This window comes from Oryctolagus cuniculus, chromosome 10, assembly GCF_051225735.1.
Source record: "Oryctolagus cuniculus isolate XC-2025 breed Fujian yellow rabbit chromosome 10, ASM5122573v1, whole genome shotgun sequence".
NCBI classification, from domain to species: domain Eukaryota; kingdom Metazoa; phylum Chordata; class Mammalia; order Lagomorpha; family Leporidae; genus Oryctolagus; species Oryctolagus cuniculus.
The window spans coordinates 80,345,913-80,370,050 of NC_142876.1; the positions used below are offsets into that span (position 1 = coordinate 80,345,913).

General features: G+C 37.0%; 1 protein-coding gene across 2 annotated transcripts in view; it reads left to right on the forward strand.

Moving 5' to 3' along the window:
• The window catches only part of MDFIC2 (MyoD family inhibitor domain containing 2), a 123,227-nt gene that overhangs the window by 55,256 nt on the left and 43,833 nt on the right, over positions 1 to 24,138 (forward strand). Inside the window, exon 2 of one of the 2 annotated variants that reach the window (XM_089305908.1) lies at positions 19,524 to 19,562. The exons of the other annotated variant lie outside the window; for it this stretch is intronic. Within the exon in view, the coding sequence (XP_089162034.1) occupies positions 19,524 to 19,562 (39 nt within the window). The remainder of the gene's footprint in view (positions 1 to 19,523; positions 19,563 to 24,138) is intronic. 2 annotated transcript variants of the gene reach the window in all.

Here is a 24,138-nt window from a genome sequence, read left to right on the forward strand (position 1 = left end):
AACCAGAAGATGGAAGACCTCCGTCTCTCCTTCTCTCTGCCTGTACTGCTACCTCTAAATAATAAAATCTTTACATGTGGGAGACCCAGAAGAAGCCCCTGGCTCTTGGCTTCGGATCAGCTTACCTCTGGTCATTGCAGCCATCTGGGGAGTGAACTAGCAGATGAAAGACCTCTTTCTCAGCCTCTGCCTATCTGTAACTCTGCCTTTCAAATAAATAAATAAATCTTTAAAAAAAACTTAAAAAATAAATTTTAAATAAGAGGAACAAAAAATTAGGAAACAATTAAAGGGAAATGTGAAAGCAGAAAAGAGAAAAAGATTATCATGTATTAAACTCTCATTTATAATAAAAGTAGGGAATGCTACACACAGATGTATAAATCATGCATACAGGAATACACAAGAAACTGCCAACAGGTTACAACTACTATGGGGAGGTAATTGAGTGTCTCTATGAAGGTAGAATGGTTGTGTCATGGTTTCACTTATACTTGTCATTTTATAATGCTCAGAAAAAGATTATCTACCACTGTGATAAACTTAAGCATAAACTTCTCAGTAACATAAGACTTCATAGAGGGAAATTGTTTTCTACTTTTTGTTTTTTAAGTATGACTACCTCTGCCACCTTCCCATTAGGGAAAATAGTATTGTATTTATTGTTCCAAAAGCCTTCTAAATGAAAACTAATTTTCCCCAAAGTTGAGTGGGTAGAAAGCCCAAAAGAGTGTCTGCTTTTGCTTTTATGTCCTTTGTATCTAAGATGGATTATGTTATTCCAGTTCATGCTCACATCTGTTTATAATAATGTTAAACTTGCACAAAACAAAATAATAATTGAGAATAATTATACAGATTGAATAAAAATGAGCAATTTTAGAATGTTTGGAGTTCAGCTTTTAAAAAAGATTCTTTTAAGTAGTATTAAAATATGACTTTAATTTATCCATTAAATTCAACAGAATTCAAATACAGATTGTGCAGCTGTTAAAAATCATGCAGTTGACACTAATGTTTTATCATTCCTAGTTAGCATTCAATTTTTTTCAGTAATCGCAACTAAGTTTTGTTATGTACAATTACCAAAAAATTTTAATGTTCTGAAAAGAATATTAAAAATAAATACACCTACTAAATACTAAATAACTGTTATTTGAATAAACTATATGGATTCATAATGAATCTCATCACTACATTTTTAATCCTTTTATTGATTCTGCTGAACAACTATATTATGCCAATGACCGTTAATAAAAAAGCTTCCCAGGGGCAGGTGTTTGGCACAGTGGTTAAGACACTGCTTAGGACATGTTGTATCCCATAACGAAGTGTCTGGTTTGAGTCTCAGCTTCTCCATTACCAATCTAGCTTCTGGTAAATGCTACCTGGGAGGCAGCAGATAATCGCTGAAGTAGTTGGGTTGCTGCCACGCACATGGGACCAGGATAAAGTTCTACTTTCCTTTTTGCACTTAACCCAACCCTGGCTGTATTGTGAGCACTTAGGGAGTGAACCAGCAGATGGAAAAACTCTGTCTGCCTCTGCATTTCAAATAAAATTAAAATAAAAATAAATATATTTTGGGGGCCAGCACTGTGGCACAGTGAGTTAATGCCCCAGCCTGCGGCACTGGCATCCCATATGGGTGCCTGTTCAAGTCCCAGCCACTCCACTTCCGATCCAGTTCCCTGCTAATGTGAAAGCAGCAAGGATGGCTCAAGGATGGCTCAAGTCCTTGGGCCCCTGCACCCATGTGGGAGACCTGGAAGAGGCTCCTGGCTCCTGGCTTCAGATTGGCTCAGCTCCTGCCATTGCAGCCATTTGTGAGTGAACCAGTGGCTGGAAGACCTCTCTCTCTCTCTCTCTCTCTGTGTTTCTATCTCTTTCTATAATCCTGTCTTTCAAATACATAAAAATAAATCTTTAAATACATATATTTAAAATTTTAAGTAAAAGGAAAAGAAAAATAAAATCTGAATTTTGTTCTGTTTATGTTAGTGTACATTTTAAATATATCTAAATATATTTTCTATATATCTAAATATATCTTTATATTTTTGTCCAGCAACAAAATATCTGTACTTAGGTTTATTTGCTATTGGAATTTCATATGTCTTTAAATGGGTTATAGCATAATCTTATTGGGTGTTTATTTTATATTTTATATATTTCAAAATCAGGAAGAAATATTTCCAACATGGAAACAGTGTCCCAACTAAAGCAGCCAAAGCTCTGGATTTTATAAAACTCTTAATGCCACTCCCTCTTTATCCATTTATCCCCTTCTACACTGACCCCTCTGGACACTATGCACACTCTTGCCTCCAATCTTCGGACTTATCATTGCCCAAGAATGAAATGAACTTCCACCATCCTCATGACTCTCTACAGCTTCATTCAGATTTTACCAAAAATGCACCTTCTCAGTAAGACCTGACCCTGACACTTTGTAAAGTGTCATATCTACTGTACATTTTGCTCCTTCACACTTATCGCAATCTAAAATACTTTTTAGTTTCTTTATGGTTTAGTTTGTTTTTCTCACCGTTGTATCCTGAGAACCTAGAACAGTTTCTGGCACACAGTAAGTATTCAAAATTTATTCTAAATAAGTAAGAGGCAATTAATATAATGCCTTCCTAACAAAACCACTGGAACCCAAGCAGTGGCTTTCTGTAAGTGGGGCTTATGTTCTCCAGTTTACCATGGATGTCCCATTCCCATTACCTGGACTACTATGTTGATTTATGTTGTTTATCTGTCCCCACTCAGTTTTTACAATGTTTCTAACTTACTATTCTCTCTAACCCATCGTATAGGGACCACTTAGCTCAATACTCTATCACTTGTTATTACTATAATACTTTATATCCTCAGTTGAGTCCCATTCCCCAACACTCAACTATAAAAAAAAAGGCCATACATTGATGCAAATGGGATGAAAAGTTTATGGGGTATGGTATGCCACACCATACACCAGGGAAAACTCACAGCATATAATATATGTTCTTTAGGTCTAAGAAATACATTGGGTAAAAACTCCACTAAGACTATGACTTTGTAAAACCTGTCTAGTTGATTTCATCAAGTAGCAGGTTTGGGACACTGATCAATTATACATGACTCATTACTTATGAAGCTTTTCAAATCTATGAGTGAAGTCAGATTGCAGCTTCAGAGCCAGCATAAACTCAAAGGACTTAAACAGAGGAAATAACTACTTTTACCTCCTCATGTTTGTAGACTGTTAAAGACACTGATCAAGAAACCAAAATTGGGCACACCATAGCACGGTTAGTTATTACTACAATAATGCTATATAACAGACCCAAATTTCAATAGCAAATAGCAAGAAGCATTTATTTATTGCTTGCGTATAGATGAGTCAACTGCACTTTGGCTAATCTGGGCAAGATGCAATAGAGTTTGGCTCAAAGCTGCAGATATGCCTAGGTCTGTTTCACATGTTCCTCATCTTCCTTGGACCAGCAAGTACTCATGCATATTATTCTCAGTGCAAAAGGCAGATGCACAAATTTGTAAGCCCATTGTTCTCATATTTGCTACCTTGTCGTAGGCAAGTCACTAAGCCTTCCAAAAGGATCAGGGATGTACATTCTACCGTCATGAGGCCAGAGCAAGGCTTGTATGTGTGAAGTAGTATTTCATGGAGTGAAAAATGTAGACTAGTAAATCAATCCAATATGCGCTCACTATTATACGAGTAAACAGAGACCTGGTATATTTATAATTTTAGATCTTGGAATTCATACTCAGATAAAAATAAAATGCCCTCATTATGGCATAGATGACCAATGAAATAGAAAATGAAGATGAAAGACAGGGGGAAATTACTTTACCTTCTGGACATTAAGTTCTAAGAACTCAGATGTTCGAAATGAAATTCTACAAAATATAGACATCTCAAAATACTGAGACAGTAGCAACCACAGAACTTGAGGAGTCACTTTGTCTCCAAAGATGTGGGCATGAACCACCTTTCTGCAATTTCTCTAACGGAATTACAATTAACCACAGGCCTGTTGTGGAACAAGGCTCCACTGCGTATTACAAGTTTGGCTTAATGAATACAATTCAGCAGTGTGGAGCACATTCTCTAAGTCTGCAAGGCATTCAAGTGGTGATTTCACTAAATATTAGTTTTAATCAAATTACATCAGGTTGTCATTATTTAATAGTTTACCTTTCTTTAAATAGATTACATTTTATTGAAATCATTTTTATTTTTTTAAGCTGAATGTATTATTTAGTTTTGGTGAAGACTTCTTACTATTTGTCAATCTTCCCACTAAACCTGGCTTCCCCTGAAAAGAACTGTGTGCTGAGGACAAAATACATATGTTTATGTCTATAAATCCAAAGGGAACACAATATTTTCTTGGTCCCAACTTGCAAGATGCTTCCAGGACAAACAAAGGAATTGCCAGTGGAAACTCTGGATACTAATATTTGAACCGTTCTGGGGGAGCTGGAAATTTTTGTGAAATAAAAACATACGGTAATTTGAAATTACACACATTCACTGAACAAACCTTTGCCAAAAAGGCTGCTCAGAGACAATTTTTTCTGCCCAAATACTCTAATTTTTTTCTTTTAAGTATTAGTTGAGAATATTTACCTACAAGCTCAAAGGAGCTTCCTGAAGTTGATTGAAATCTGGTTGGAAAAAATTTTGAGATTAAAAAAAAATTCATTATAAAGAAAAATAGGGAAGATTGTCAATAACAATAAAAGCCAAAATATAGGGTGTGTTTTCTTCTCAGTTACCCCAAAAATGTCATTGACGACAATAAGTTTACCAGAGAGAATTAATAAACAGAATAAGAGATATCTAGTATTTCAGCCGTATGAGATGAATTAAGAGGCCAATTCAAGAAGCTGTGAGAAAGTGTTAAAAACTCCAAATCCTTCAAAATATTTATTGAATAAAGAAGAATAGCAAGCAATACACTGAAAAAGAAATCCCCAGTATTAAACCACTACAAAGAAGAGGGGACATACAATTTACACAACCTGACTACTCCCTGTGTTTAAAAACAGTATCTTAATAATCAACTTGACGACAGAAGTTCTTTCCAGATTTTTAAACCAAAACAGCTCAACACAGTTAGGTTGTTGGATCTAATTACCTGCTATAACATAGGCCACTTGGCGTACTGTTCATTCTTTTGCCAGAAAACTCCCTCATCCCCTCAAGAATTTTTTTATTAGAGTTAGCAAATAAAGGAATTTTAGTACTTTCTTTTATGACCACTGGCATTGGTGGTTACAATTTGAAATAACTACCGTATCTTAGCAACTCTAATCTTAACAAAATAAATACCACAAGGAGCAAACAGGCTTCACGCCATACTAATGTCTCATCAACATCCAAAAAAGGAAAAGGGGGGAAATAAATGGAGGATGACTCTCATCATGCTAGTACTGTGGAATTGGCAGTCCTCCCATAACCAAACATTATATTTCTTTCCATTTTCACAGCAGGGGCACCTGCAATGGTAAATTAAAAAAAAAAATCACTTAGGCCTGAAGAAGCAGTCATGAAGGAGGGAGGGAAAGGGAAGATTGATTCATAAAAAGGAAGATACAAGGGAAACATTAAAATTGAATTATTTTCTGTTCCTCCTCCTGTGATTTGGAGGTCACAGCAATGGCAGCATTGCAAGTTGTCTCCTAAATGGCAACCAAATCAATGCTCATACTTACACAGTATGATACATTGTATCCCTTGGACACTAAAGCCTGAGGTAGCTATCAAGTGTGGCATAGCAGTTAAGTTGCTGCTCAAGATACCCACATCCTTTATCAAACTGCCTGGGTTCCAATCCTGCCTTTGCTTTCAATTCCAGCTTCCTATTAATGTGTACCTGGGAGGCAGCAATGATAACTCAAGTAGTTGGGTTCCTGCCACCCACATAGGGGAATGAATTTCAGGCTCCTGGCTTCTGGTACAGACTCATCTGTTACGGACATTTGGGGAATGGACCAGCAGATGGAAGATCTCTTTGTCTCTCTTTTAAATAAATAAAAAAAAATTAAAAAGAAAAGAAAGTACTAAATAAATCTTGAATGAATGAATGAACAAATCTAGCGCTTCCCATCAAACTGCTTAGAAAATATTAAAGACTCTTAACTCTTGAACCCACTTCATGCTCCTGGACAGGTCACTCAATGTGTCCCTGATGTAGAATAAAACCCTGTTCAGTTTGATCCAAACAAACATCTACAAGGTGGAGGATAGTGTTAGGCTGTCCAATATGAAGGAAAGATCAGGGACCTTGTGGTTAGACAGACTTGAGCAGGAACCTCCATTCCATCATTTCCTAACTCTATGAACTTAAAATAGTTAACATCTCTGAGTTTCAGGTTCTTCTTCCAACAAATACAATAAAACTCCCTGGGTGGATAAATGATGATGATGGTGGAACTGTCAGTGAAACATTATCTGTAAGGCTATTTGGCCCATTTCCTAATAAGTACATTTACCATCAAAAAAGTTGATTTGCTTCCATTCTCTTTCCTTTCACCAGAGTTATGGCAGGCCACCACTGGCAAACATATCATACATGGCAGCCTACTCAATACTATGCTATTCTTTTTTTAAAAAAATTTTTTATTTTATTCATTTGAGAGGTAGAGTTACAGAGAGTGAGAGGGAGAGACAAAGGGAAAGGTCTTCCTTCAGTTGGTTCACTCACCAAATGACCACCACGGCTGGAGTTGCGCCAATCCGAAGCCAGGAGCCAGGAGCTTCTTCCAGATCTCCCACGCAGGTGCAGGGGCCCAAGAACTTGGACCATCTTCTACTGCTTTCCCAGGACATAGCAGAGAGCTGGATTGGAAGAGGAGCAGCCGGGGCAAGAACCGGTGCCCATATGGGATGTCGGCGCCGCAGGCGGAACATTAACCTACTGTGCCACGGTGCCAGCCCCTACAATGCTATTCTACATTAACTAGATTTATCCCCATATATGGAGCTGATGAGTTCATTGGTTCATTAACACTTGAATCTGTTACATTCTGTTTATTTCCAATCACAAAATAAGATCATATTTAAGCTCTCATTACCTCTGGCCTGAACTATTTGATCACAAGAGTCCGAAGACTGTTCTTCTAATCTAAGATAATCCCTTCCAATTTGCTTCCAGCACTCTTTTTCTAAATTTGAATATGTAATTTTCTAATTAAAATTCTCCAATGTATGATATATGGGACCTCCAAGTTCTCCGTTATGCCTGCTTCCTAAATCTCATTTCCTGGAATTCTTTTTACTCTGAAATCTACATTCCAGTCAAACTGGTTGACTTTTAATGTTGCTTCATGACTTAATACTTTGGCAATTTTTGTAAAAATACTTTTTAAATTTTTTGTCAAGTTAATAAACACTTTCAGAATGAAATTTAAGCATTATCTCTCCAATGAAGATATTCCTGCAATATCTTCTTAGTTGATGACATCCTACATGGGATCATACCAATGCAATCATGTACCATGTCTTTATAGCATTTAATTACATGCCTTACAGTCCTTCACTTGCTATGTGTCTCTTCCATTAGAGTGTAATTCAAAGTCAGTGATTTTAGAGACCATGGTTTAGTATTCTCTTTGCATAATACAGAGCCTGGATTTGGCCAGTGCTCAATAAATATTAGGCTATCTCCTCTACATTTTCTTTCCTATCATTCAAGCAATACAAAGATGGACTGAATAGTTTGGATTTTTATCATTTTAACTGCAAGTTATACCAGAGCTGTTGATGTAATATCTAATCTAAAAGAAGAACAAGTCTCTTTATACCACAAAAAAAGATGAACATTTAGAAGAAAAAAATAATTTATGATATTATTTTTTTTGACAGGCAGAGTGGACAGTGAGAGAGAGAGACAGAGAGAAAGGTCTTCCTTTGCCGTTGGTTCACCCTCCAATGGCCGCCGCACCGCGCTGATCCGATGGCAGGAGCCAGGTGCTTCTCCTGGTTCTCCCATGGGGTGCAGGGCCCAAGCACCTGGGCCATCCTCCACTGCACTACCTGGCCACAGCAGAGAGCTGGCCTGGAAGAGGGGCAACCGGGACAGAATCCGGCGCTCCGACCGGGACTAGAACCCGGTGTGCCAGTGCCGTAAGGCGGAGGATTAGCCTAGTGAGCCACAGCGCCGGCCGGTGAATAGTTTTAGTTTCTATGTTTCCTTGATGACTATAATCTTATTTTGTGTGTTTATAACCCTTATTCTTTCTGTAGGATCTATCTTATTCTCCTTCTTGTTACCTTTTTTCTACATCTGTCTTTTTTAATTTGCTTTGTGGACACCCATAACATGAGTACACTAGGAACAAAACCAATGGTAATGATGATGGAGATAAAAAGATTTACTTTTTACTAGTAAAGAACTATCAATTCTGAATTTTAATAAATAGGATGTTACATATTAAAATTCTAATGTAATGGAATTGCATCTTGGGATTACAGTTCAAAAGATAAAATTTCTATACATTTAAAGTCTTCTAGAAAATTTATATAACTCATTCATATAATAGTATATATTACATTATAACGAATACATATGAAGTTCTTGAGAACAGAGTTAAATTTCTGTACTGCAACTTTCCTGATGGGCTTAATCAAATACTTCAAAAATTCTGCACATCACCAGGATATTTGGAAAAGAAGGAAAACAATCAAATGTTTGAAGAAAGGAGAGAAATCCATTCAACGACCAGCAAATGCTTTGATTCAAGCAACATGGATTGCTCTGGTATCATGTACCTGGTACCATGTGTGGTACTCAGAAAAATAAAACAAAACAAAACAAACTAACAGTAACAACAAAAATCAACCTATCCTTTGCTAGAGACAGACCATCACTGACACGAACTTTGCACTGTTATTCTATCAAGCACCAGTAATCATGAACTATTGAAAGAGTCATGTCTAAATAAAATATTGTGAATTGTTATCCTGTAAGGAGGAAAACCAATTTACATATTTTAAGAGAGTTGAGTTGTTTTAAGGATAACAAAAAAAGTTCTATTGTTTTGTTCTCTAAACACTTTTTCACCCCAATTATTATCCATTTTCTAAAGAGTTCACAAAGCTTTGCTTTATTGAAATTGCCAGAGTAACTAAAGAATGATCAGCTAAATTTAAATTTCAGATAAAATTGTGCCCAATATTTTAGCATTAAGTACATACCACATCCTGCTATATAAATGAAAGTTGTTGTCAATTTCAGTATGCCCCACATGTAGCAATTCAGACAACACTTGAGACGTGGGCATCCAGGTTTGGGTACCTGGGTTTGAATTCTAGTTCTGCTTCTGATTTCAGCTTCCTGTTAATGAGCATTCTGAGAGGCAGTAGGTGATACTTTGAATATTTGAGTCTCTGACACCCACATGGGCGATCTGGATTGAGTTCCTGGCTTCTGACTTAGCCTGGCCCAGACCTGGCTGTTGCAGGCATTAGAGGAGTGAACCAGCAGGTGGGACATCTCTGTCTCATTCTGCCTTTTTTTTTTTTTTTTTTTTTTTGACAGGCGGAGTGGGCAATGAGAGAGAGAGAGAGACAGAGAGAAAGATCTTCCTTTTGCCCTTTATTCACCCTCCAATGGCCGCCGCAGTCAGCACACTGCCCTGATCCGAAGCCAGGAGCCAGGTACTTATCCTGGTCTCCCATGGGGTGCAGGGCCCAAGCACTTGGGCCATCCTCCACTGCACTCCCTGGCCACAGCAGAGAGCTGGCCTGGAAGAGGAGCAACTGGGACAGAATCCGGCGCCCCGACTGGGACTAGAACCCAGTGTGCCGGCGCTGCAAGGCGGAGGATTAGCCTAGTGAGCTGCGGCGCCGGCCCTCATTCTGTTTTTCAAATAAAAAAATATTTTTAAATATGCCCTATATACCACACAGAGCCACCTATGCATCATTTAACTGAAATTCAAATTTAGCTACATATTTATAGTTTTATTTGTTGAATCTGATAATCCTATTCATAGTGATGTGAATCCAAGCACCGGAATCTACACTTTGAGTTCAGTATACATTGTTTTATTGAATGCAGAGAATTGAACAACAGCTGAGTCACCAAGCAGCCTCCTCGACCTTGTGTTTTACAACCTCAATGTTTTCCATGCATGCAGACTTAGACACTGTTTTCTCATCTTACTTTCTTAAACTGCTTCTGGTTCATTGTACATAGAAGTAACAGTGTGTGACCTCTAAAAGGGTAATAAAAAATCAAAAATTAAAAATGATGATGAACTCTTCCAAGAGTCTTGAGGCTGTCAATACTTTATGCTTGAAAATAATTGCTATGGTTCACCCCAGACGCATCCGCATATTACCCCTTGTGTTTTTCATAGTATGCAGTGAACTTTAAGATCTTTGGGGAATAAAAGAACTATCTGTCTATCTACACATATATATTTAACAATGCAAGTTATTGTTACATAAATGTAGGCTGTTGTCAATTTCAGTTCCTTGCCATATCAAAAGAACAAAGCAGGCAGGAAGAGCAAGAGGATGATCTAATATGCCTACGCTAATAACAAAGCCAGTGTCCTAAATTGGCAATGGCAGCCCTCTTCTGCAGAGATTGTTTTTAACACCATCAGCAGACATTCAAAACACTGGATAGTGACAGGAAGAGTACATTTTAAATTGTCAACCTTCACGATGTCCTTTTGAAGAATAGCAATTACATAACTCAGGGAGGTTCATTTTGCATTTGAAAAATATATATATACATATGTATAAAGCAGTTTGCGAAATATTATGCAAGACTCCATATTCTGAACTCTGTAGAAATTAAAGTTACTCATTTTCACTGTAAAATAAATATAAATAAAAGGATTTTTATTATCCAGTTACTAGATAAGGTTGGCATCAATATTACGTAACACAGAATTTAAAACTGTTTTCTATTTAAATTATTAACAAATTCATTTAAAGAGGTCATAAACCATATGCTATTTCTTAATCATATTCAAACTCCTGTTTGTAATTTTCCAAGGGTCATACACTTTTTCCTCAAATACAGAGCATTAAAACATTAGAAGAGTTTGTTAATATTCTAATATTTTGTTAAAATTTTAAGTTGTTTTAGGTGACGAGAGAGGAAAATGTTATTCAAAACTAATTTTATAGCACAAAATTTCATTTGGTCTTTTTTCCTTTTTTCTAATTCCCATCTTCTTATGAAATAATTTTAGAAAAACTCTTTTTTAAAATGCAGACTTAATGCCAAGAAAAACGCATTGCAAGTACCCTAAATAGTTAATGTATTTTCTAAATGAATGATTTAAAATAGCTATTAAAGGAGAGGAAATGAGCTTAGGTTTCTAGTAATGACTTCTCCTCTTCAAAATGAAATCTGTAAATCCCTGATTGCAATTTCAAATCCCCAAAGGACCAGCAGTTCTGGGACCAGGGCTCACTGGCTTTATGTCTAATAGCACCAGATAAGTAGCATGGTTTTTTTATATATGTAATTTGGGAGAATATCCAGAATTTATAGTCCTGGAGACAATTTATGAATGAATTTCCTTTTTAAAGTACATTTTTCTAAAAATCAACTTTTCCACCCAAATTGTAAGCAGAGCACATAGGAATGTGAAAGGCACTGATCTATATGTACAGAGACATACGTATATGTATTTATATATGCATGCACACACATGCACAAAATATAAGTACCATTTTATTCACAAGAGCATAATGATCCAGTCCTGTGATTGTTAATAAAAATGCATCTCTAACCATCAAATTTGAGTCTATTATTCTAAGTTAATTGCATTTGCCCTAAAGAGACTTACAGCTGGCTGTCAGCCTGTTTGTGTCAATTTCATTTTATTCGTCAGTCAGTCTTGTCTCCTCTTCTTTTTACATCCCACATATTGATCAAATAGATTTGTTAGCCTACCTCCACAGATAATAATCTTGATACTAGCATCAGATGCATTTGATTACTTCATTTATTTGCACGTTATTTTAATTGATATTTCAATAGCAAATAGAATGCCCTTTTGACAGGCCCATAAGATTGCTGTTAAATATAATAGATGTTACTCACTCAAAAAGTCATGAAGAAAAAGTTAAACATGAAAAATGTTCACACCACAGTGGTCGGCAGCATCTCAGTTTTTCAGTTAAAATAGTGAATACTCATCATGGTAAACATTAGTTCTTTACTGGAGTGCACTGTAGAGTAAGAAAGCTTCTTGTTAAAATTGTCCTCAGAGGAGAATGTACTGTTAGGTGGCAAAGTGGATTAAAGAAATAAATGGGCACCTTGTTCCCATTTGAACCCAAGAAAACCAGTGGGAGAAACAGAAAAGCAGGAAGGTGAGGGTAGGAAAGTCGTTAAGGTGGAAAGTCCAAGAAGAATTAGAATCCTCCTTATGTGAGTCAGGTTGCGCAGAAGGTAGATAAAAGGCATCACAGGGTGAGGAGATAATTAGCAGATCAGAAGCAAAGCAGTTAAAAGGTGACCCTTACCTTCTCTGTTACTCAGTCTTAGAAACTATAGACAATTATTACAGTTATTTTCTCCAGGGATGTGTGATACAGTTCCTCCACGTATCTTCCCAGACACAAAGCTCTTTCAGCATTGTCATTGCATTGCTTGAGTTCAGTGCTTTTTATGGAAATTCCTTCTCAACATGACAGCCTTGTCTTTCAACCTTGCTTTACATCAGTGATTCCCAACTGGGGTGATTTTAGTCCCCAAGGGACACTAGGGATATCTGAAGATATTAGAGGAGTTATTGCTGGCATCTACTGAGTAGAGGCCACGGACACTGCTACTCAACCTGCAAGGCATAACACAGGCCCCCAACAACAAAGAATTTTCTAGCTTGAAGCGGCAATAATGTCCATGTTAAGAAACCCTGTTTTAACAAGAGGGTTTCAGAATGTTCATAGAAAAATGGAATTAAAAGTATGAGCTTATTTTAGTCTAAAAATTTTTAAAGCCCATGCATTTTTAATAATACAAATTTCCATGTATTATGAAAAAAACTGCACCAAGATACTTTTAGTTCCATTTTTTTCTATGAACTTTTTGAAGAACCCTCATGCATGTAAAACAAAAAGGGTAACGGCATCATGTCCAGTGCCAGGGCAGTGAGGAGTTTAAGCAACTCTGAGAGGCAGAGAGCAGCACAGCCACTCAACACAGAATCTGACACTTGCCCATTCAATAACACAATTCATTACCTAGACCCTAGGAACAGCTGAGTAAAATACAACCCCAATTTTGAGAAGAACAAGGGAAAATGAAAATCAGTGCTTGATAGGAGACATTTCAAAGATCTCTAAGAAAACACAGTTGAAAAAAATCTCTTATAAAAAGACTCAGCAAGAAAATTCTGTCACAGCCCCTAATCCTCAGCAGACCTTCAAAGATGCTCATGAGCCAAAGACTCATGTCTGGAGAAGACAAAAGACGCAGGAAGCAGTCTAGCCTAGAGAAGAGTTATGGTTATGAGGCAGGACAAAGATAAAACAGATTCTTTAACCTTACAATTAGAACCCCTCAACAGAATCACTAGAAGTGTGCTAACCATGTCACAATAACTGTCACAGTTTTCTGCTCTGGAGAAATTAACATTTAGGTTAGCCTGGGGGCAATATTTTTAAAGTATTTTTGATGGATGCTTTTTACCCACCTGACCAGACACTCCTGCCACCGAACCACTCCCTGGCACAGATGGCCAGGACATTTGCTTTTTCAAATACTCCATATTTCCACAGCCACCCACCAGACAAAAATTAGATTACCAATGCTTGTGTAAACTTTCCAAGCTCTGACACAATAAGATTCCAGGAAATGTACATGCACAGCTAAAAGCAGCATTATACATAATGCACTGTAATTTCAACAGACAAGTTGCTATCTTCGATAGATATACACATTTTCCATGCCAAACACATGAACGTCAATACATTTTTCTCAAGTTAAAATGGAAACCATTTAACAGATATAATGGGCACAATGAATTTCATTTTGCATTACTAATGCAGCAGAGAAGGAGGGAAGTTTTGGCAAGGACTGCAAGGAGGCCAAGAAAAACAGGAAACAACTTAGCAGCTAGCATGCTTGTCTAAGCTACTGCCCCTAAGTATGGTCATCGGTCTCAAGGGCCTCTGAGATTTTTATTCTCAAAAAAATAATTCCATAAAAAACAATTTTCTGCACATGAAGGGAAAGTTTTAAAATGTACAGAATCGTGGCAGCATTTTTGCAAAAAGATCAAGAGAATATCACTTTATGTTTTTCCCACTGTTCTTAAAGGGGCATTATCACGGCCAACTTGATTTTAAGGGAGATTAATTGGAGGGAAATGAATTAAGTGATGTGTCTTGTAAAAGAGGTTAGGAAGATACTCTAGGAGCCCAATCACCAGCCTCTGCTTTTACCACTGGAAATTCATATGCCCCAAGACCCTTTTTCATCACTCTTAGAAATATGTCAAATACAGCAGTAAGCACCATTGGCCCTAATCTTTACCAGGAAATTCTCTCAAGTCTTTCAGGTAACAGACAGCATATTCAATTTTTTCACCCTGATTCATTTTATAGATGCCACTGACTAGGTTTAGAGAATAAACTCTAAAGCTTTAAACAAATGATATTTCACAATCTAGAATGAAAATGTTGTGCACAGGATTATTGGAATTGGGCAGACTGTAATTCTAGGCCTATCTCCACTACTTACAAACTGTGTGAGCTTGAACTAATTACTTTATTGGAGTTTCATTTTCTCCATCTGTGAAATGGGTACAATATTTACAACACTAACTGTTTTCAGGAAGGATTACATGGGTCATATCTGTAAGGCATGAGATTTATTAATACTCATAATGCTTAGGAGCAGGAGAGACAAGAAATTATAGTAGCCCTTTTTTTGGTTTGAATTCTTGCTTCCATCATTTCCTGACTCTGAGAACTAGGTAAGATACTTAGCATCACTAAATCTCAATTTCCTCCATCTAAAGTGGAAATAATACTAATAAAAATACCTTAGGATTATTGTAATGATTAAATTGAGCTAATAAAAATAAAGGACTTTACAATTCCTACCATATAACTTGCTACATTTTAGCTCTAATCATTCTTCCCATCTCATATTTATAACTGGGACACAATCACTTTTCATATTAGGAACAAAAATAATTGGTGGAAACACCTCAACATGTAAACGCATGGATAGAAAATCGGAAAAGCTTGACAGTCTTCATTATGCTTTATTATGAGTCCTAGCAATACTCTTTCTTTGATTTTATTTTGGACCTAAAATATAAAACTCACCTGAACATAGTAAAGTTTTAAAAGCAGAAATATGATAATATTCATGAAGATTGGGCCTAGAATTTCTGTCAAAATATCCCCACTCTTAGGATCTGATGACTTTCTGGCTAATGTGCCATTTATGGAACCTTATCCAAGTACAAGAAGCCACTATCACAATAGCCACATTACAGCCTAAACATGTTGTGACAGAAAATTTGTTACAAGGAGTAAAAAATGGCCGATACAAACAATGAGGAGTATCTTCGACTATGAAAGGTCAAGATGAGTTAGTAAGCTATTAACTTGACTCATTTAACCAATGATGGATCAATTTCTATGTAAAATATTCAGTATTTTCAAACTTCTTATCAAAAATCCTAATTCTGTCACCCTACAGGTCTATATTACTGAGACTTTCAGAACATCACTTAATATCTGAATTGTAACATGACAGTGATGTGCCCTGAAGTATGAAAATAACTCAAACGAGTAGCTTGTTTCTGTCTTCCGTACAGAATAAACTTTTCAAAATGAGGGGCTTTAAAGTGCACCATGTATAGCCAGATGAAAAATAAACCAGATTGGTATATAGTGAGCAATTTAAAGAGAAACAAATTAAGTACTTATAATTGAAGTTTGAGGAATGAAAGAATTCACACTTTCTTAGAGCTATTATTTCAGACAGTCTGGTGTCAGAATTAAAAGCCAACCAGTGCATCTGTTTATATTGCCAAGAATTTTCACAGTAAGAAGGGCTAGGAAACACATATTTTTTAATGAGGGTCCAAACTCCAAAGAATACCAAAAAACATAGTATGTCAAAAATATATGTTCTTGTGATTTTTATTGTCCAATGTCTAACCAAAGACAAAAAAAATCACGTTACTTACTTCTCCTTCACAAACAGAAATGAAAGGATTAAAAAAATTGTTGGTTTGGCCACAGATTCCTTTTTTTGTTATCTTGCTTGCTTCTGGCTTAGATACTGCTTTTCTTTCCCAGGATGAAATAATATAGGAAAAGTTGATTAATAAAGATTTCATTCACAGAGAAGTTTCACCAGGATGGCTCAGTAAAAATTAATCACAATGGTCAAAGTGGCCATTTTATATGTATAATTAAAATAATAATTTTTAAAAAGATGAGTTTGTGTTGCAGAAAAACAATTTTGAAATCTTACAGTTTTTCCATAACATACATTTTCTATATGTTATGGAAAAAATTTTGTCTCCAAAAATTTTGCACAAAATAAACTCATACTTCTAATTCCATGTGTCCATTAAAAAATGACCATTTTCCACTTTAAAATACATCTCCTGTTTTAAAAATTACCACTTTCCACTTTAAAATACATCTCCTGTTTTAAACATTTGCACTAGGACTGGCATTGTGGCATTGTGGGCTAAGCTGCCACATGGGACACTGGAATCCCATAAAAGTACTAATTTGAGTCCCAGCTGCTCCACTTCTGATCCAGTTCCCCTGCTAATATGCCTGGAAAAGCAGAAGAAGATGGCCAAAGGGCTTGGGATTCTGAAACTCCATGGGAGACCCTAATGGAGTTCCAGGCTCCTGGCTTTGGGCTGGCCCAGCCCTGGCTGCTGCGGCCATTTGGGGAGTGAGCCAACTGAGGTCAGATCTCTCTCTCTCTCTCTGCAATACATTTGCAAGTAAATAAATAAATATTTTCTTTAAAAAATTGCACTTTTTGCTTGTCTTTAATTAAAATAAAGCTTCTAATTAAAATTCTCTTTAAAATTCACACTAATTAAGTTTAGCATTTGGCCTGGAGATTAAGAAATCCATTTATCAGTGTGGGTTCAATACCTGGCTCCACTCCAGCTCCTGACTCTAGCTTCCTGTTAATACAGAACCTGGGAGGCAGTGACAATAGCTCAAGGAGACCTGGATTGAATTTCCAGGGTCACAGCTGAGGGCTGTTGCAGACAATTAGAGAATGAATCAGAATGAATCAGAAGAGGGGAATCTGTCTCTCTCTGTCTCTGTCTCTCTGTCTCTGTCTCTCTGTCTCTCTCCCTCATATAAAAACAAAACTAAAATTTAAAAATCCAATATTGACCACATAGAAGATTCTAATACTCACATCTACCATTCACCTATTTTTTCCTCCCTAACAGCAGAATTAGAGGTACTTTCTGCAATATTAGAGAGCACTCCTACAGTTGGTGAAAGACAAAAAGATAAACGAAAGTAAAAGTGATATTCTGTACACAAGAGTGAATAGACTTCATTGCCTTGTTTATTCATTCAACAAGTGTTTACTGATGATCTATTTGCCACTGGCATAGTGTACTTAACAAGATATTATATGTATCTAACATATAATTACAGCACAAGGTGATATGATCTCTAACAGGGAAAGTACAGAGTGCTGGAACAGCACTTTCTCTAGAACGCTGGATCAGACTTGAGACATGATGAACCCATATGCTGTTTGGCTATTTAATTTGACCAAGGAGGAAACTAAAGTATAAAAAAGTTGAGCTGTCTACTCAAAGGGCTCTTCAGTGGAAAATGACAGGACCAGAATTCACATCTCTGAATCACAATATGAAACTCTGTATAGTAATATACTTTCCCCCAGAAGATGATGAACTTTGTTTTTCACCTAAATAACAATGATCAAGCCATGAAATTCAAGATAGGCGACTCAAGTTGAAAATGTGCTTTGAGAGCATAGTCAGGATCTACCCTAACTGATGGTACCCGGACGGTTATGAGGGAGGGTTGAGAAGTCACATGCAGCTAGGTTTTAATCTTGGATCTACTGTACCTAATAAGATTTGGGGGCAAGAATGGAACTTTGAAAATCTTTTGATTTATTTAAAAATATTTCAAATAAAGGATAACAATATCTGTGTGACATGGGTAAATTTTATGGTGTTGTTGAATTAAGACAGTATTCAACATATATAACTTTCCATTCCCTTTTCTCACGTCTGTAAATTGAATACAGCTGATGAATGGCTAGATCAGTGGAAAGCACATCTCAGCTTCTTTATTCCCTACCATTCATTTCAGCATAAGATTTAGCCTTTAATTTCAAGCCATTCTTGTAGACCATTTTCAGCATACCTTCATAAAATTAAACATTTCCACTCTGAATATTTTGGGAGTTAGAAAGCAGGCACTAAACAATTAGATTTAGAGAATTTAATCAGGATATAACCTCTAAAAAGATATAAGAATACAATAGACTCAGAGAAATATTTAAAGTTAATTAAATTTGGGACCAGCATTGTGATGCAGTGGACTAAGCTGGGTAAGCTGCCTCTTTTGATACCAGTTCAAGTCAGAAGTTTTCCACTTACTAACCAGCTTCCTCCTGATGCACGTGGGAAGGCAGTGGAGGATGGCCCAAATACTTGAGAACCTGCCACCCATGTGAGAGATCAGGGTGGTTGCTGGCTCCTTGCTTCAGCCTATCCCTTACCTGGCTTTTTGTAACCATCTGGGGAATGAACCAATAGATGTAAGATCTCTCTCTGGGTCTGTCTGTCTCTCTCATTCTCTCACTCTGCATTTCAAATAAATATAAGAAATAAATATTTTTAAAAATTAAGCCCCCTATGCAATTCTGTAAGCTTCCATTTCAGATCATTGAAATACAACCAGTTTAGAGAAAGAGGAAGTTTGTAGAATCACTTATGTAGGATACCCAGGAGTAGTCAAGCTTCAGGAAAATGTAAATCCAGGGATCAAAACAATAAATTTACTACCCTCTCTTTACCTTAATTTCTGATCTGTTTGCCCCCCCCCCCTTTTTTTCTCATACTTTTAACACACGGCAAGAAAGATGGCTATTGTCCACCCCACTCCTCCCACCACCCCTACCTCAGCCTACACAATCTTTACACTTCACAAATATGGTTGGGGGGGAGGATTCTCACTCCCAGTATGCTAATTTTCAAGTCTCCAGCAAACCTGAAATTGCTGGGGTCAGGAGACACAGTACTCTGGCTACCATGTGTCTGAATATGGAGCAGGGGTGGGCAAGCCATTCCCACTCAAGCTGCTTGGAATAGGTTCTCCACTAGGAAGTAAAGCTCTCTTTCCTGAACAGATGTAGAAATGAATCCTGGACAGAGAAAACAAAGCAAAACAACAAAGAAAACCACATACACACACACACACACACACACAACACCAACCCGTGAAGAATATATATTCTTTCTCTTTCCCCTTATTTTAGGATTATCCAGCTCCATTCTACATCTTCTTGCATATCCTTGTAAGTTTATACCATTTTCTTAGTGGTAGCTTCCTTTATTGACTGAGGGGGGCTTGTGGCACAGTATAGAAAGGGAAGAACTGCACCTTTGTCTGTGTCCACAATATGGCTGCAATGTACAGAACCAGCATAGAAATCACTGCACATGCACAATAGTCAAATGCTGAAGGATGTTTTTACCTTGGCCATGCTTATCACCTACAGGTGTATACATGGTAGAGGGCAAAAGGGTGGACAATTGTAATCAGCCTCTACTTGACCTGCCTGCCCTCTACTTCCTTGTAGTGTGTTCAATAAATCTCTATTTCAAAAAAAGGAAATGTTTAAAAATCATTTATTAGTTTATGTAGTAAGTAGATACAGAAGCTACTATCTGTAGAACACTAAATTTAGTTCTGTGAGAATACAAAAACTCCCATGTCTATCCTCAAAGGATTGAGAAGGAAGAGAAGGTGGTGTAAGAGCTGACTTGTAGAATAGCACAGAAGACTCCGTGTATAAATTAACATGTAAGCTGGGTTTTGGAGGATAAGCAGAAGTCTAACTGAAAGAAATGGGAAAAGAAAGAAAAGTTGAAATGTGCTTTCATATTTGGTTAAAAGAATAGGCACATATGAGAGCAATGATAAATAAACATAGCAAAGTAATTTGTAAGCATTCATCAATAAAGGTATGGCTAAATACATTACAGTGCATCTGCACAGAGAATAATGTGTAGTAGGTCTATAGGATTAGGCAGAGCTAACTGAATACACTGCCAAGTTATATTAGTAAGGAGGAAAAATCCCGTTTCCCATTAATAAATACAGCATAGCCCCATTTACATTAAGTAAAAATCAAATATGCATATGTTCATGAATGTATGTAAAAGCTCTGGAAAGGCTTTTCCTGAACTGATAATCAGAATCAAATAAATCTGAAAGAGTGGTGGGAATGGGGCAAGCTGCAATGGTGGAGGAGAGATTTTTGCCTTTTAGACTTATTATGAAACCTATTATTATTATTCACAATAAAAATTATCCAGAATGGGGAATGTCTGGCCCATGGGCCATATAAGACCTGTGAAATCATTTGGTCTGGCCCTGCCAAGGCAACCACAGGTGGACTCAAAATTCAATAAATCTATAGCAGGCTCATTTTTAAGTTGATAATTTTGTATGGCTCATGAATGATGTTATAAATATCCAAATGACCCTTGGCAGAAAAATGGTTACCCACCCCAATATATATTGCTTGTTTAATTAAAAAATACTATTTGCATAAATAAAAGCAAGTTGTCTTATAAAATAAGGGTCCAATTACTGGCACAATGAGGAGTAGGGACTCTTAAAGGTTAATGTTATCATTTTTGCTTGTCAATAATAAAAGCAACTACTTTATTAAGCTACAAATTGGGAAAAAGAACATTTTGCAGATTGGATTATGATAGAACCAATAAACAAGCACATAAACTGTTTGGAAACTATTTAAATATATATGTATAATAAGCAAATATATAGATAGTAAGATATAGATATATAAGAATAAACCATAAGAATTAAAGAGAGAGAATAGTTTTTTCTTAAGTACAAGAGTGTAAGGTATGAAAGTGATATCTTTGGGGGCTGGCGCCGCGGCTCACTAGGCTAATCCTCCGCCTGCGGTGCCGGCACCCCGGGTTCTAGTCCCGGTCAGGGCGCTGGATTCTGTCCCGGTTGCCCCTCTTCCAGTCCAGCTCTCTGTTGTGGCCCAGGAAGGCAGTGGAGGATGGCCCAAGTCCTTGGGTCCTGCACTCGCATGGAAGACCAGGAGAAGCACCTGGCTCCTGGCTTCGGATCAGCACAGTGCGCCGGCCACAGTGGCTATTGGAGGGTGAACCAATGGTAAAGGAAGACCTTTCTCTCTGTTTCTCTCTCTCTCACTGTCCACTCTGCCTGTCAAAAAATAAAAAAAATTTAAAAAAATCAAGTGATATCTTTGGGGATGTTCTTTTGGGGAATGTCTAGAAGATAACAGTCTAGGTCTGGAGATCACAAGGGGCTGAACCTAACTTTAGGTTCAGCAGTCATCTACATGAAGGAGCTGGTTGAAAAATGAATGAGGTCAAAAGGACATTGGGGAATAAATGAGGTCAGCAAGGGAAGAGTGCAGATGGCCGAAGTGCAGGCCATGGAAAAGATCACCCACTAAGAGAAGGGGAACAATGCTAAATACTGTGTAGAGGACAGAAGCACTATGATGGGAAAAAATAGCATGGTGATAGCCCACAGGGAGCTTATATTCACTGGTATTGTAATACCTCCTAACATTCACTGAGCATTCATTGTCTTTCCAATGGCATTTAAGTTTCACTCAACCTTTGAAGCAATACTATTATCACCATTCTATGGATAAAAAAAAAAAAAATGAGGCTTAGTTGGGTGGGACAATATGTCCTAAGTCATTCAGCTCTGAAGTGACAAGGACCTAATATGAATGGCAGTTTATCTGCTGCCACAACCCTTAAATATTCTGTAACACAGCCACCTGAGAACTGGCCAGCAATGGAGTCACAAGAAAAGATATGAAATAGGAAAAGAACACAATTCTACCTTTAAGAAGGAAAGGACAGTGTAATGGGCCTAATTGACCTTGTTTCAAGGATGGGAATTGATTAAAGATGATTAATTTGTTGATTAGAAAGACGCAGGTATTCATTTGTTCATTTACTCATTCATTCAACAAATATTTATTAAGCACCTAGCATGTATTCTTGTACGAGCTTTGAAAGATTAGTTTCATTTATGTGAGGATACAAACCAATTCTGAAGGATTAAGGAGTGAGGAGAGAATGAAATAGTATATTAAGTACTCCTCAGAGGAATGTGATGATGGAAACCTAGTAGAAGAATTTTTAGGCTCTAGTACATCTAAGTAAGCATCCAGAGGGACAAAGACATCAGTAGAACAAGGTTGAAGATACAATGAGGATGATGGCAGATGAAGTACTTTTTGTGGATTGTCAATGAGATAGGGATGTAAAACCTTGATGTGAAGGCTCACCTCTATTTAAAAAAAATTATTTGACAGGCAGAAAGACAAGAGTGGGAGTGAGGTTGAGGAAGTGCACTCCCATCTGCTGGCTTACTACCCCAGTGTGTGCAATATTCAGGGCTTGGCTGGGACTAAAGCCAGGAGCTGAGAATTCAATCCACGTCTTCCATGTGAGCACCAGGAACCCAGTTTCTTGAGTCATCACTACTGCCTCCCAGGGTCTACGTCAGCAGGAAGCTGGAGTCAGGAGCCAGAACCAACTGTCAAACCCAGGTCCCTTAATTTGGGATGTAGGCATCTTAACTGGCATTTTAACCACTAGACTAAACACCATCCCTGAAGGCTCACCTTTAAAAGGAGGACCTCTTTTCCTCTGATAGGTATGGATAAAAATGTAAAGGAACAGGTAAATTTTGCATGAAAGTGCAAGCACAGGAAATTATAGCAATAAAGATCATTTGGGGATAATGGCTTTCAAGTCTGGCTATAGAATCACCTTTGCAGTGTTAGAGAATGTGATGTACAGACTACATTCTAGACCAGATAAATCGGAAAACCTTGAGGTTTTTCTCAGGATGAAGATGTTCAAGTTAGGCTTTAAAAAGGAGCTAGCTAGGTATGGAGAAGGGGAGGCAAAGTACATAATAACAATTTGAACAAAATCTGAAAAACTAGGAGCCATTGGAAGAAATTAACTTGCTTAAGATAAAGGAAGCAAAGAAGTGAGGGGGTAAGTAGAAAAGCTGGTCTCTGGGTAGATTACAGAGGATCCTTGTAAATCTTCACATTGCTACAAAGTAGATATATGGACATCCTAGTACTTATGACAAGTAGATTTTCAATTAACATTAGTTGAATAAGGAGCTTAATAAATGAATAAGCATACAACTTATGTGTCAACTCTTTGTTTAAATGTCTAGAACACTTCAGAAAAGTGGAATTGTCTCACAGTCAATCACCCACTGCAAACACTTTTTCACATTTCACTCAGATATTCCTGGGTCCTCACCTGGCTTTCTTGGATATGATTCTAATCTCTCTATTCTTTATAAATTTTTATTGAAGTTTGTCAAAAGTGAGAAGACATACATACATCTCTCATTTGATCCAACCTTGTACTCCTGAGTTTTTGTTCAAGAGAGTTTACATAGTTTACATACCAACTTATTCATAACAAACAACTGAAAATAGTGCAAATGCTTGTAAACAGGTGAATAAACAAACTAAATTATGGCATATTATACAATTTAATATTACTCATCAAAATAAAAGGAACAATTTAGCTATGACCTGAATGAATCTAAAAATAATTACACTATATGATAACTTGACAAAAAAGCAGAATGATTCCATTTATATGAATTTATAGAAGAAATATAGAATTTTTAAAGCCACAAGCTTGTAAAGTCAATTATGATTTGAAATGATTTTTTTTTCTTTCCTTCTGTATACAAAAGAATGAATGACCCTGGGGAAGACAGTGGAAAATCTCTAATTCAACAACAGCAAGTGAGATCCTGTGAAGAAACAAATATTTGTTACTGGTAGTCCATAAAACAACATG